This window comes from Anguilla anguilla, chromosome 11 (genome assembly GCF_013347855.1).
Source record: "Anguilla anguilla isolate fAngAng1 chromosome 11, fAngAng1.pri, whole genome shotgun sequence".
NCBI lineage: Eukaryota > Metazoa > Chordata > Actinopteri > Anguilliformes > Anguillidae > Anguilla > Anguilla anguilla.
The window spans coordinates 10,620,026-10,635,720 of NC_049211.1; the positions used below are offsets into that span (position 1 = coordinate 10,620,026).

General features: G+C 46.4%; 2 protein-coding genes across 6 annotated transcripts in view; one reads left to right on the forward strand and one right to left on the reverse strand.

Moving 5' to 3' along the window:
• The window catches only part of acot7 (acyl-CoA thioesterase 7), an 83,043-nt gene that overhangs the window by 62,933 nt on the left and 4,415 nt on the right, over positions 1-15,695 (reverse strand). For 4 of the 5 annotated variants that reach the window (XM_035382809.1, XM_035382808.1, XM_035382807.1 and 1 more), the window contains exons 2-3: positions 10,696-10,813; positions 8,946-9,102 (exon numbers count right to left, since the gene is read on the reverse strand). In XM_035382809.1, coding sequence (XP_035238700.1) covers positions 8,946-9,102; positions 10,696-10,813 — 275 coding nt within the window. Of the gene's footprint in view, positions 1-8,945; positions 9,103-10,695; positions 10,814-13,538; positions 13,694-15,695 lie in introns of those variants that run through there. The other variant, XM_035382810.1, reaches the window with a different exon arrangement.
• Positions 1-15,695, forward strand: part of espn (espin) — a 109,278-nt gene that overhangs the window by 8,135 nt on the left and 85,448 nt on the right. The gene's annotated exons all lie outside the window — the stretch shown is intronic.

Consider the following 15,695-nt stretch of genomic DNA (forward strand, 5'->3'; position numbering starts at 1 on the left):
AACTTCGGCGCAAGGAGGTGAGCGTTTACGTGTCTTCGGTGCTCAGAGATCGACGCTCTAAAAATAGCGCCCGGCGGATGTTTAGACACTGTCGGGGACGGAAATAAAATGCCACGACGCGAGATGAATATGTTTCAGGAGCTTCCCCTTGCCGACAAAACCCGTTTACACTGGCAAGCAATGTCAAACACATTGCAAATCATGAGTTTCCAGGAGGACGCTAGCTAAACGCTAATAAGATGCTCGGCGTCTTGGCAGTACGACGAGAACAGACGAGGCATTTCTGTGTCTCTTCTACTTTCGTTCGGCTTTGAATTGATTAATCGAGGATATACAAGCATAAACTACAACAAGCATATCAGATTTGAACCGTTTCCAAAATCACAATTTTCAAGATTTTGATAGAAATTTAAATCCAGGCCTCTTGTCTTGATGGATGTTATGTGTATTTAAGCTAACTCTATTTTCAGACCTATCCACAGTGGTGACAGTTAACAGTGTACATTCTCTTCAAGGTGAATTGTTTATCCCACTAATATTAATATTTGGATGCCGAACAAGCTCCAAAAGAAGATGCGTGTTGCTTCTTTCACTCTGTGTTAACTCTGAAAGTGTGTATGAAAATATCTTAAATAATTAAAATGATCATTTTAATGTAAATACTGTTCCACTTCTGCGTTAAAGGAAAATGTTTCAAACTCGAAGCAAGATCGCTGACCCCATCTGCCCGTTCATACTTTTATAAGTTGTTCGTTTCACAGTTGGACCATGACAGTTTCCATAGTCCACTGTTTTTTTGAGATAAAGCCAGGTGTAGTACAGAGGGGCTTTGAACTTTCTGGAGGGGGCAAATCCTGCCTACCCATACCTGTGCCTCGTCAGTCCAAATACGTCTCCTAATTAAGTGGATCAGCAGCAATCTGCACAATCTCTGTAATTTGAAGCAAATCAAGCACAGTGGCAAAATATTCACTGGCATATAATTTAGAGTGCTCGAGTGGTGAGCTAGCCAATTATCATGAGGAGTTAATGCAACTTCTCCGTCATTTAGCAGATTGCAGAATTCAGAGCTGCCAAGAAGGCGGTTTAGTCATGAGGTCTGGACACGTTTACAGGGTCCTGTTTAGATGGGAAGGAGGCGGTCCCGAGGAAGTTCGGTTCAGTGGACTGGCAGCAACCCCAGTGCCCAGTGTAATGCAATGTCGGCCATTTCAGAGAAAGAAATTAAATTTTAGTCGGCAAGGTGCTGCTTGGCATAACATGAGCAAGCCAGTCAACATAAATTTAGCTTCAGGGGTAAATTACCCCTCATGCCCCCTCATGTTGATTAAATTCTTCACAGTTTTTTTAACTGCTCCTTGTCCAGGAGTAGCACTTAATTTGAAACCAGCAGGGGACTGGTCCCCAGATGGCTGCTCTTTCCAAAGAAAAAGACAGACAGACAGACAGACAGAAAGGCAGTCCTCTTGATTTCTCTTGATTTCTTTGTGCCGCAGGCACAGTGATAGAAGTGTGGAAGTTGGATTCTTTTTTAAAAATCATTACTTCTTCAAAAGAAAGGAAGCCAATTGTGTGTTGCAGCATCTATACTTAATTTGGTCCAACTGTCCAAATGAAGCAGTAGGGACCAAAGCTCTATAAATACCCTGAATTATCAGAACAGAGGATTTTGCTCTCTCTCTTTCTCCCTCCCACACACACACACACACACACACACAAATACATGCACACACGCACACACACATATACACACAGAGCCAGAACTGTGTGTGTTTTTACGAGGTCTGAGAAGCAGCACTGTGCTCAATGCAGACGGGCCTTATTATGAGCCTGGCCCCGAAAACCGATTCACTGCACGCTGCGTCGCTGGCGGGGCCACCGTCTCCCTGCCCTCAAACCCCCCGTCCCCCCCCCCCGCTCGCCCCCAGCCCCGCCCCGGCTACACGGAGCAGCGCAGGGAACGCACGGGTCGGCTCGGTCGGCCCCGCGGGACCGATCATCACGGCCTGTGCACACGGGGCCCGGGCCCCCCCAGGGTGCGTGACTGAGACGCCGCTGACGAGATGCGGTCTGACTGTCAGTGTGTGTAACCTGGGAGAGGCGTCATGTGACCGCCAGCAGCTCCGCCCCCCACAACTCACAGACCCCCTGCTTCCTTTGGGGAGGGGGGGGAGGGGGATGGAGGACAAGCATGCAAAGGCCTGGAAATCCGACTTCTGGAATCTTTTTTTTTTTTTGCTTATGCGTTATGAGTAAGACCCTGTTCAACAGACTGAAATTAACCCCGGTTCTTAGAAAAATGTGCTGTCCTTAATTCATGGAACCGTTTCAATCTAAGTAGCTGAAGCAAGTCGCTCTCTTTGGTCTTCACAGTTGCGATATCGCTGAAGAACCGGAAAAAAACAGCCACTGTTATGTAACAAATTCAGCTGTCACCGGTAGCACTTTGAGGGAGGCCAATAGACTGTTTTATTTATGGAGATCTCTGCGTGGCGGAGCAGAGGGGGGCAGCAGCTCAGATGATGGGAGTGTGCATCTGCATGTGAATGTGCGTGTGTGTGCGCGCATGTGCGTGCATGTGTGTCCCTGTGCGTCCCTGTGCGTGTCTGTGTGTGTGAGCGCATGTAAGAATGCAAGTGTGTGTGTGTGCGCGCACACGTGAGTCCGTGTGCGTGTCTGTGTGTGTGAGCGTGTGTTTGCATGCGCGTGTTTGCATGTGTGCGCACACGTGCATGTTTGCCCGTATATACGTGTACAGTATGTGTGCGTTTGTGAGTGAGTGTGTACTGTAAGTGAAGGTGAAGGGAGATGGTTGTAATGTCGCCGGTTCATCAGAAGACTGAATCGTTGATGCTTGTGAGAGAGTCGGTGTGAGTGACAGAGGGGACAGAGGCTCAGGAGCACACAGGACGTCCATTCAGGTACTGCTATGTGTCTGCAGCCCAGTGCCCTGCTGTGTGTGACTGGTGACACTAACACAATGTGACAGAAGCAAATAATGTCTGCTTCCATTATCTTCTCTCCCCCTGGGCTCCACAGGGCCCTTTAAAGGGGAAACGCCAGCACAGCTACACTGCGCAGCGCAGAGCCAGAGCTGCGTTATGTGCACTGTGCAGAGACATGCACGCATAGACACACGTACAGCCATACACATACACGCATACACAAAGATACACATGCACAGCCATGCACATGCTCAGAGATATATACACAGACATACACACACCTACAGCCATACACATACACACACACCCACACACACAGACATACACATACACAGAGATGTGTACAGAGACATATACACATACACACAGCCATACTTATACACATACATATACCCACAGATATACCTGCACAACCATACACATGCACAGAGATATGTACACAGACATACACATACACAGCCTTGCACATACAAACCTACACAACACGACAACTCTTTCTCCCAAACTCGCACACATACAAGCATGCATGAAATATATATGCATGTGCACACTTTGAGATGGATGTATAACTTTAGTGACAAGCTGAGAGTCTCACTTTGTGAGATGTGTCTCCAATCAAGCCCCAAGCAGTGCTCACAGTGAAGTCACATGACCCACTCACACTGTGTTTCACAGAAGCCCAACATAGTGACCAATCAGGGCTAGTCATTACCTTTAAACCCCGCCCCCAGCTCTGCTCTCCATCGCTCACTCTGGTCTCCAGCCAGTCAGAATAATGGGTCATTTTCCAGTTCCAGAACTTTCCAATCCTTTGCGCTGAAACGATAAATGTTCCATCTAGCGCACATCAAAGACTAGTCCTCCACAATGAGAGGAATCGGGTCATGTGATGGCCTGCCCTCCTTATGTATTTAGGCACTTTATGGAGGCAGGGGGAAGAGACAGAGGTGGGTCCACGGTACAGAAATGGCAGGGAATCGAACCCCAGGCCAGACTACGGGTTGACAGTTGGCCGCCTTAGGAACTGTGCCACACACTCTCAGCTCAAGCTGCGTTCTTTAGCTGAGATAAGCTTTGGTAAATGTCACAGCGAGGTAAAGCATGTGGGCTAACTGGGATACAAGTGAACGGTGTGTGCAGTGCAATCAAATCAAAGGAAACCTTCCCAGATTAATCTGCAGCTGTAATCATTTTTGGGTTTTTTTGTCGTCCTTTTTTGTTTTTTTGCCAAAGCGAGACACGGTGCTGGAAGTCTAGCCAGCCAAGAAGGCTCTGGCCAGCCAGTGAAAATGAGATTTCTCGTAGCGACTGACACTGATACGTTGCATCTGACTGGTTACGCAGCAATAAACATGCTGTTTGTTTACATTGTCCTCTCTCATCGCAGCACTGATTGTAAATGAACATTCAATTATGCCAGCATAATGGTGATTGCCGGTCCAATCTCATTCTCATTGTCGGCCTGCTTCACTGTAAATGCTGGACACAGATGAGAGGCAAGCAACTCATATTAAGGTGAAACAAAGATGCCAGCTGTTTATTGGGCATGGCATAAAATGTGAGTCGGGGCTACAACGTCCAACAGAAGAACAACCACTCTGGTACAGTATGCATCAACCCGTTTCAGCTGATGGGGTGCCAATGCTAATCATCTTGCCCAGGCGCAAGCTACTGCACATGTCCATATGACCTCCCAAAAAATGGGAACTCCTTAATCATGATTAAATGCATCCTAATCTAAGATTTCCACCAAATACCTGATACATTACATTTTGTGTAATGCTCCAACCCGTAACGTGTTTAAAGTTATGTGGTTAGCATTTAAAATGGCTTTTGCTTGGCATAGCCAAAATAGCTTGCTCTTTTGAATTTGTGTTTTTGATCTCATGTTCATTATTGCATTAAAAAATTCATTCTCAGTATTAAATGCCACAAATATTAGAGACTAAATTCAGAAACAACTACATTAATTGATTAGTTTACCCCTAAAATTCTGAATAAATCAAGTATAATGTTTAATTCTAGAAAAACTGCAGTCTTGTTTGACTAAATTGCCCATGCACTAAAAGTGGCTAAGTGCACTTGAATGAATGTACAAAAAGTACACATTTCATACACTGCCCCTTACCAGTGTTATTCATGAAAATAAATGGAGGTTGGACCAATTTTGAATGCTGGCATTTAAATGCAACACATGTACCGTATGTATTCTACCACTCCACGCACCCCCTACCCACGCCTGCACATTAACAGCTCTTGAGGGAAAACGGTTTGTGCCCCCTCCCCGCCCCTCCCCTCCCGACCCCTAACAGCCTGTGACATCACGGGCTTCCCAGCATCAAAGGTCAGCCCCTCCCAGCCGTGTGAACCCTGGGGGTGGGTGGGAGGGGGGGGCGTGTTGCTCTGTGCCTGCTGAGCCCATGAGCTGTGCTGTCATCTCCCCGCTCTGCCCCCGCACGCCGGCCCCGTTTCTGCCACATGAAAAAGCAGTTGCTGTGGCAACAGTCGCCAGCGGATACTTCCTTTGTTTCAGCATTGCTTGTCCCCCTCTTTATTTCTGACTTCGCCCCTTTTCCCCTCCCCGTGCCTATATTGGTTATTTAGAAGCCACCGGCGGACCCTGGGGAAGGTGAGAGATCGCCAGGTGAAGGTAGGGGCAGGAAGGGTGGGTGGAGGGGGCAACGGAGGGGAAGAGACAGAGGTGGGTCCCCTGTGCTATTTTTAAATTCCACATCAGAAATTGAGTGTGTCAGCCTCTGGTGGTGAATGGAGCTGAAGAATTAATGAATGGAGCTCCACAGTGCTGTGACATGCGCCACAGTCTGGACCAGCCCACGTCCAGCAGTACCCAGAATTCTCCTGGGGCGATGCTTAGCTGGCCGGCCGTAGCTTTACCCTGGGGCAGAGGAGTTCAGTCGTCGAGGTGCTCCCTCTTTATTCGGTCAGATGCCAGGGATAAAGGGCTGAATTTGGAAAGGTAATCCCAGCCTCGTCACGCAATGGCGACCCCCTCTGGTCACTTGGGGGCCTGCAGTCTGTCTGCAGCAGCTGAATGAGAAGGAAGCACAGTCCCCTGGCACCAAGCGCTGTGGTGCAGTACAAACCTGTGCTTAAACACACCGGTGTGTTGAGTACAGACCTGTGCTGAACACACACTGGTGTGTTGAGTACAGACTTCTGCTGAACACACAATGGTGTGTGTAGTCTGCCATCTCTTCAAGAACTGATGTAGGGTGTCGCAGGGACAGAGTTTCAGTTGCAGTTGGACATTTTCCATTTTAAGGGAAAAAATGTCAGGAAACAGCTGATAAAAAAGCAAAGAAAACCCCAGCTGGTCCACACATTACAGTGCATGAGGACTCTGAGGCACTGAGCTGGGTGTATGAAAAGAAGCATTGCTTGTGGCTTGCCTTGCTCACGTACACTGCTAAGTGCAGTGGGAATATGTGTGGGGGTTCCTTTCAGCAGCAGCCTAGGACAGGAGACAGCTCTACAATTGGGCCCAGGAATCTGACCCATAACCCTTGAATTCTGGGATTGTGAGTCCAACCGGGCTGTCGTCAAATCCTCCCACGACAACAGCACTGTGGTGATAAGGGGCCCTTACACACGCATTCGCGGCAAACGTCACAGAGTTCCCACACCGCCAAATGACCCTGCGCTGATCTGGGTTGCCACGGCGCTGGCACCGCCCATTACTGGCGGTTATGGCGGTAACGTGTTTATTGCCGCTGTCAGAGCGGCTGGCTGATAATCAGTCAGGTGAGTCTGTCTGCCGGGGGGTGCGCGTCACTCCGATCTGGGGATGGGCATTTCCTCACCCGGCCCTCCCACTCGCAGGGCTGAAGATAAGCCGGCCCCAGAGGGGGTGTGCTGCAATCTCAGCATTTCACCATGTGCCCCGCTGCTGAACTGCCCCGGCAACCCCCCCCCCCCCCCCTCCCCGATACTGTTTACTCTCCGTCTTTATCAGCGTGATGCCGGTGCCCTGCAGTCATGGCAACACGGCGAGCGTACTTCAGGTGCAGTCAGCCACAGAGAGGACGGCGCAGTTATCTCAGCCGCCTGGGAGTCACAGTCACCTCTGGCCCACTTTAAGCGCAAAAAGCATTTTGTTGGTGTCATAAGGAGCGGACAGACCGTTGCTCAACGCAGGGATAGATTGTACTCTCCTGGCTGCATCGAGGGCGTGGCATTACCCCTCAGCAGTGGGGGACGTCATGGTAGTGGAGTTGAGAGTTTGTTTGGTGAAGGTTATTGAGGTTATGATGGCTGAATTATGTGCTACTTCCTGCTCTTTGCCTGAAACATTGTGGGATGGCCAATCCTGGAAAGGCCTTTTGTCTTATAGTTAATGCTAATGACACTTCTGTACACAAATAGCCTACGTGTTGTGATTTACCGGAATCTCACTACATACAGAAAAGACAAATGCTTTATTTAGTCAGTATTTTGGAGGTTGGAGGTTCTGTGGTTACTTTTTCTCAAGCTTGATTTTTTTCTTTTTGGTACAATGTGGCCTTTTATTTTTTTCCCTTTTTCCCTCAGTTTGTAATGCCCAACCCTGCTCATGCTGTGACGCTCATGGCATCCTCTGCTGTTCGATTTGAGAGAGAGCAGACCAGCGTGCGCTCTCCTCATGAGCACACTTCAGGCGCCAGTGTGTTTCACACTGCACTTCACCAGCTGGGCTTGCTCAGGCGTGAGCTGGAGGAATAGGCTACAAGCACAGAGCTACAGGTGAACATGCAGACGTCTGATCGACCAGCAGGGGTCGCTGGTGTGAAACAGACTGAAACCCTTCCATCAGTGCTTGTCAGAGTCAGTTATGTGTCACCCTGTGGGGTTGCTGGCCACAGTCGACACTGGTTTAGTCCAAATTTGATGCCAGACAGTCGAGATTGTAGAGTCTCTACAGGAGAGACTGAACCTATAGCTGTTTAGTGGTGCCGCTGCTGGACATTAACTATGAAAAAATATGCATCAGTGCATGTAGAACTCGCTCGTCCAGAGGCATCAATTTTGTGGCGTAAACAGTGCTGTTTATATGTACCAAATATGAGACTCACTGCCGTACAGTCAAGAGCTCCACTATAGTAGGCTGAAGGGAGGTCTAGAAGGCAGCCCACTAGGCTAGCAAATATATAGACCACTAGCAAGCTAATTTACGATAATCTCCTTCAAATAACTAGCTACATTAGCAAATCTTAACCTTACATGTGTTTCTGAATTATGCACAACATTAGTCAGACAGCAGATTGTTGTTAAAAAATAAGTTGTATCCACAAATGTCTGATATACACTGGCAATGGGACACTTGTGACAATTTCCAGCCCTATAATTGGCCAATACTACTTATTCTCAATAGAAGCCCATTCCTGAAATTCTACAAGAGGCATCTCTTTATCAGTCAACTGTGTGAAGTGCTTTGAAGCAGCCAGTCCACATTTCTCCTAATTAGTTCTTTTCTTTTAATCTGAAAAAGTGCACCATCTTGTGGCTTGGATGGAGAGTGCACTAAATAACATCATGTCTTCTCTTCATTATTATATGTATTTTTCTGGTTAACCCGGGTAACGGTATAGTAAATGTATTTTACCGCTAATGCAACTGTGATATAATTTTGTGAAACATCACTGAAAAAAACCAGGGTGTGCTCAGGTGCGTAGCCAGGACCTAAAAAATACCAAGATTAAGAGACTCAGCTGGGATGGGGTGGGGTGAGCTGAGGTGGAGTGGGGGGTTAGGCCCCTTTTTTCCCTTTAAATTAGTCATTTAATGGAGGATGCATTTCAAGGTGTGAATGCTGCAAATATGCTTCTAGATGAGACGTAATTTGAAAAAATATGAAAGACCATTCATTCCCCTCTTAAACAAATTGTAACTGATGCTCTCGCTAAAGAGTGAAATGAAACATAGGCTTCGGAGACAGACATGAATAAAAATCCCGAGGGCGTGACCTCGGTGTCCTGACTGACAGCCCGCACGGTCTCCACTCACCTGTCAGGATGTTCTCGGCGAGCACGTTGACCTGCACCTCCACGGATCGCTTGGAGGTGTAGGTGATTTCGGCGCTGACGTGCGCCACCTCACCTATGAACATGGGGTGCAGGAAGTCGGTCCGCTCCACTCGGGCCAGCGCGGCCACACAGCGTTCCTGTGGGACAGGAGAGCGCCCCACCCGTCAGTCCTGCTCTCAAAGTTTGGGCATGCCCCTGGCTTCACATGCCCCCAAAAAATGGTAGTACATTCCTTATGCCCTGCTATGATAGCATAAGAATGTGTACAGGAGTCCAGCTTTTTAGACTGATGCCAGCTGGAGATCCTTTAAAATCCACTATAGCAGCAGACTAGACTGTCGCTTATGAATGTTCTTAAGGCACACTGCAGTATATCTGAATAGATTCCTAAGCAGGTCAAGCATTGAACAAATGACAGTTACAACTGGTTTACTTGCTCTGGTGAAATAAGGCTACAGAAAAGTCAAGAATCTGAAAAGATTTTAAACACACTGGGTTGAGATGGCAAAAAAAAAATCCATTATGACTATGGCACCATCTAGTGGATAGCCTTAACACAGCAGGCCCTGCAATGTAATATTATAGAGTGAACCATTTTTTCATATTGCCATAAAGAGATATATGTGTATTGCCTTTGAGATAGGAAAATTGCATCATTCTCTTTTACCACTATCATCTGATATGTGTCTTGACACTGCAATGAAGACCAAGAAACCATTTGTTTGCAGAAACTCTCAAAAATTCATTGATGTTACTCAGCCTCCAGTCTATTCTGGAAGGTAATCTGAACTATTTTTTTATTTAACACCACATATATACGGGCAAGGTAATGAATGGGAGGGATTATATAGCCAGTCAACTGTAGAGGGCATGATTAAGTGATCATATTGTGAAAAACACCAAGATGCTTTTGTCACATCAGTATGTCTTTTGTCATCAATGCGAAGGGAAATGGGAATAAACCAACTGAGCTAGTAATAATGAACAAACACAGTGCGGAGACCTCAGGACACTAAGTTCTGATGTGGGATCTACAGTACCCTACAGTAACAGAACTAACAGTGGCCATTTTACTATTACCTGCCGTCCTGCAGGGCTGTGTTTGGAGATAGCGCTCTCCTGTGCATGGGATAGACAAACAGAAACTCACTCTGTGTGTAAGTTTGTGCATAAGCTTGCTAGAGAAAAACTTGCAGATGCATGATTGGGCTTAGCCTGTGCTTGTGGTGAGTGTGTCTTCTGACCGAGGAGAGGAGTGTGTGTTATTTGTGTGTGTGTTTATATGTGAATGTGTAAAAATAAATACAGGATGTGTGAGTGTATTTATAATGCAGACATAAGATGTGTGTCTGTGTGTACACACACTCACAAACACTTGACTCTTTAATATGTGTGCGTCTGTGTGTTTGTGAGTGTGAGCTTTATGTGAGTGCGCATGTGCGTGTGTCTGTGTCTGTGTGATCTTTGTGAGTGTGCATGTTTTTGTGCGTCTGTGTGTGAGTGTGAGCTTTATGTATATGTACATGTGCGTGTGTCTATGTGACCTTTATGTGAATGTGCATGTTTTTGTGTCTGTGTGTGAGTGTGAGCTTTATGTATATGTACATGTGCGTGTGTCTGTGTGACCTTTATGTGAATGTGCATGTTTCTGTGTGTGTGTGAGCTTTATGTATGTGTGCATGTGTGTGCGTGTTCGCGTGCATGTTTGCATGCATGCATGTGTATTTTACCCCTTGCCGGCTGTTGCAGTGGCGTGTAGTGATGATGCCCCCCGCCTCCTCGATCATCTTCAGTATGGTCCCGCCGTGGACGTTGCCAACAATGTTGGCATCATCGGGGCGCATGATCCTGGCGGACAGAGAGAAACAGGTCAAAACAGACAACAGACACAAAATGCGCTCAACAATCTATCCACAAAACAACACCAATCTCGCCCAGAACACACAGCCACGAGCACCGGAGGAAGGGGAGGACTTTCTCCCTGCGCAACCTTCGCCGCTCAGCTGTCAGCTGTCATAATCAGCTCCCTCTTGACGCTCCCGCGCCATTCATGAGTCACAGATGTTCCACCACTTCCGAGCCCGGCAACCACTTCCTGCCGGCGCACTCCGGCGCTCGCCTAATCAAATGACTTAACAAATGAGATGCGTCCCTGACAGAGGTCAGCTCACGGTGGCGCCACCTTCTGCACATGTGCACAAGGCTCCTTTCCTTAATTAGACTGCCGGTCTCCTCCTCTGGCAGCGGCCTTCTGCTGTGACGTGTTGAATAACGTCTGTTCTCTTTATTGACGGCATAAAGCGAGACGCGTTTATATAGCCACAGCAAACGCACTGATACACGTTTCCTCTGTCTTTCAGCTGTACTGTAGCTCCACACGACACTGGCAGACTGGACGAATGCGGTCTGAATTGGTCTCTGTCGTTTTAAATCTTTTCGTTTTCGTAATAAGGAAATGACTAACCGCTCTGTTGCTAAAAACATATGAAGCCTGTAAAAACAGGTCGGTGTGTCGGTTCTGCAAAACAATCACAATGCAAAAGGAAGCTGGAGAAACATGGAAACGTATCTGTCTGTCTTTTCACTGTCCAAAATTATTGAAAGAAAACACTGAAAAAGTATTGCCTTGCCAAAATATTTATGATTCAAATTGCAGCAGTGCAATGTGAGGATTGCTTGCTTTCACATGACAAACATTGAGAACACAAGTTCTTTATAAGGCCTCAGGTATGCTTTGAACTAAACAAAAAGACCTTTCACCTGTACTGTATTATGGTGGTAAAAAAAATCACCACAGACTGACACTGCTGTGCCAAGAGACTTATTCCTTGCTACAGTTTTGCACATTAAAAAAAAACAAAAATCTATAACCGATTTACCCAGGTGTGCCAAGACGCAACTGGTTGTGGAGTTCCGGCCTGATAATCTGTCATAAAAAGGCAAGCAGGGGGGAGTACTGTGATATCGCCTATGCCGCCTGTCAGGCTTGATGTATTGCCATAATCACCTACAGTGCACACACTGGAAACAACAGCCCTGTGTGGTCCTGAACCATGCGCACACGCTCTGTGTAACGAGTAGTATAACCATGGCTAGTCATCTGACACACCGGCCTGTTTGGATTGGTCGCTGGAGTTCTCCCCCACCCCCCTCCCCCCTCACTCTCTCTCTCTCTTATTCTCTCTCCCTGTCTCTTGTCCTCTCTCCCTCTCTTGCTGCCTCATTCTTTCTCTCTTTTATTCCATCTCTTTCTCTTGCTCTCTCTCTCTCTCTGTCTCCCTCTCTTGCCCTCTCTCTCACTCTCGTTGTCTTTCCCTCTCTTGCTGCCTCATCCTCTCTCTCTTATTCTCCCCCCCCCCCCCCCCCCCCCCCCATGCTCTCGGCCGTTGGTTTCATCACTCACGCATTTCCCCTCTTCCCCGCTCTCACCTCAAGCACCACGTGAGACGTGAGCAGTGTAAAGGATGAGAACTGAGCACGCTCAGACTGGAACGTGCTCGAGCTGCTGATTGCAAGGCTTCTATCAAATTTTTTAAAATTAATTTACAACGGCTGAGTCTCCCAGTAAACAAAATACTTCACAGGCGTTCTGTCTTTCCGCGTGGACCGCCACTGCATGACATCTCACATAATTTGCAGAGACAAACTGGAAACAGATGGCACATGATCTAAAGATTACGAGCAAAATCGTAGCTGGAGTTTGTAACATGTAGATTGGCCCTTTGACCAAACAGACAGTATTCTTGAATCTTTAACAAGCAATGCTACATTTGTCTACACTGAACCATGTCAAAGTAATTCCACTCCAACTTACAATCAGAACAACTTATGTTCATTTTTGCCTTTGGGAGAAGCTTTAGTACCTATCGTTGCTGTTACCATTTCTCTGTGGTCATACTGTTTTCTTGTTATTCTGTTAATGGCCTCAACCCTGAATGAATATAAATTTAGTGCCATTTGGAGCGTTAGGCCCACTTTATTACCTTTGAAACCATGCACTTCACTGAGGTAGATACCTGCTAATGTACTACAGTGGCACTCTGGCCATTATGCATATTAGATATTGTAAGCAAAACATTTTGTACTCACATATTAGGATACTATGCATTCACAACATAACATCACAACATGCTTGCTATGTCTGTACAATGAGACAGTCAAACTGGATAGTCACCATAGCGAAATAATGAGTCATTCTTCACCTTAACCACATACGTTTTAAAACAATGATCAAGCTTAGAGTACTACCGTAAAACAGTTCAGCATTTGCATTTGCTTTCCTTTTTCAATGCTATAAGGTAACTTCACACCAAGACATGCGCTTGTACAGCTATAGAAAAAACAGACAGGAACCTTAAACTAACACAGTGACTAGTAAGTCCTGCTCTTTAATTTTGAGTTCTGAGAACAATCTACTCTATTAGATGACCACTGTTTCCACAAAAAGGAATATGAAGCACTTAGCCATGTGTTTGTGTGTGTGTGTGTGTGTGTATGTATGTATGTATGTATGTATGTGTGTGTGTGTGTGTGTGTGTGTGTGTGTGTGTGTGTTTTTGTTTGTTCGCTGTACCTGGTGAGCTGGTGATGGAACCCCATTTCCAATTCCTGACAGATCGGAGGATGTTGTGAGGAGTGAAACAGAAAGGACACTGCGATTTCTATTTCTCAGTCCTCTGTGTTTCCATTCATAATTCACATCCGTGCCACTGCCGGCGCTGACCTCACACATAAGAGCTCCACCCCCCTTCTAAGTGACAGCCTGACTGGTTCTGTACCCTCCTACTCCTCAGTGACTAAGAAGCCCCTTGGCCAATGAGGACAGCCCTCCTCTAAGCGGTTGCCATGGGAATTTCTTCAGCAGAAGGCCGGGCAGGAAGTGTTATCAGAGGCATCGATGGTTTGCCGTTTCACCTCTGAATCTGAGCATAATATCCTCTGTTCGGTGAAATGCCATTAAATGCGAAACACTGGAATTGCTTGTTGCTCCTGTTGTATGCTATTTAACATCAGACTTAAAAAGGCGTGTCCATATGTGCAAAGGAAATGCGTAAACCACCAAGTGCCTCTCAGAGCAAAAGAGACACAGTGAGAGACATAATAGTTAGTTCTCATTTTAGCAACATTGGGCATGCTTCCCAGAAAGGAATTTATGACTCATCAGAAAAGGAAGTCTTTGCAGTCAGTTTTGCATATTTTATTAGCCACGATTAGCATGACGTGTACACTAGGACATGAGTCTCAAAAAGGGGGGCAACAAACAGGACAGTTTTTTAAAGGACTTCTTTTGGGGGGGGGGGGGACTAACTGCACCCAACACAACATGCTAATATTGGGGGAAGGCTATTTGATGTTTTCCCAAAGTTGGGTGGGGGTGGGGACCATTCCCTCCCATCTCCCTTGGGATCTGCGTCCATGTGTGTATATATTCAAATCATGCCCCTATAATGCAGAAGACTAAGCTGTTTCACTGGAAAGGGCTAGGCTTCAGAAGCAGGCACTCCTGCACTGAGGCCAGGGAGCTAAAGCCAAAAGCACAGCGCTGTTGCGACAGCTGTTTCCTCTGCAGTCGTTTGCGTTATCGGACAATCATTAACCAGAAAGACAGGCTCTGCGGAAACCTGGAAATCCCTCGTGGATAGACCAGTTCCGGTGCCTATTTGCAGACAGCCTTTTACGATTGGGCTAGATACCACGTCTTCGCAGAATGCTGTAGTGCTCCACGTTTTTCACTGCAGGGCGGTATCACACTTCTTTTATTGGGAGTGAGATGTCAGCACAGTCCCTTGTTCACTGTTAGCAGTTTTCCTAGCTTTCCAGCGCATGCGGGAAGAGGAGCTAATTACCATAATGCTTCTCTGACCCTGATGGTTTGGGGGGTGGGGAGGGGGGGGGGGTCTGACAATTGGGAATTAGTGTGGGGGCTAGTTTCATTCATTCATGTAACTTAGCCCTGTGTTTCTTTATCTTGGGGTAGATGTGACTTGCATTCTCTTTAATGTTAATTCACATTACATTATGAGCACATGAGTAGCTAAGTGAGCTGTTCTTTTTAAATGCAACATTAGTATTATCTACTACTAGTATGAATAGAAAGCCATCTTTCCTGTCTAGTCAGTCCACTTGACATAGAACAGCTAGCTAACCTGTGGGTGGGAAGACGAAACAGCTAGTAGCTAAATAGCTTTCTAGCTGGAACTGCCATTATATCTCCGGAATGACAGCTAATTCACTCCTGTTGGTAAAAACACCTGAAGTGTAACATTAGCTGACAAACCATTTAACAGCTATGCAGCTTTCCAGCTAATGACACACGGCATATGTAAGAGGCTAGCCTTAAGCCTACTCTTACACTGACATTAGGCCTTACTCTTATACTCCAGTGTTTCCACTTTGACTAAAGCAAATATAGCAGAGTGAATGTAAATGTTAATCCGGTCCTATTATTTGCAATATTCTTGTATTTACGTGTCTCTAAAGAGCCCCATACAAATAAAATTTAATTTAATTTAATTGATTTGGGGAAACTGCAGCACACATTAGTCGATATAAAATGGAGAACAGAAAAAACCTTTGTGTAGTTTTACTAAGTGAGTGTTCAGGAATGTTAGGGATATTGGTGAGGGAGGCAGACTTGTTGCCATAAGGCTGGGCTGCAGTGGGAGTCGTGGCCTTTGTACCCCAGTATGAGTTAAATATGAACTCAACCTCTAGTCTACTGCAAATAAGA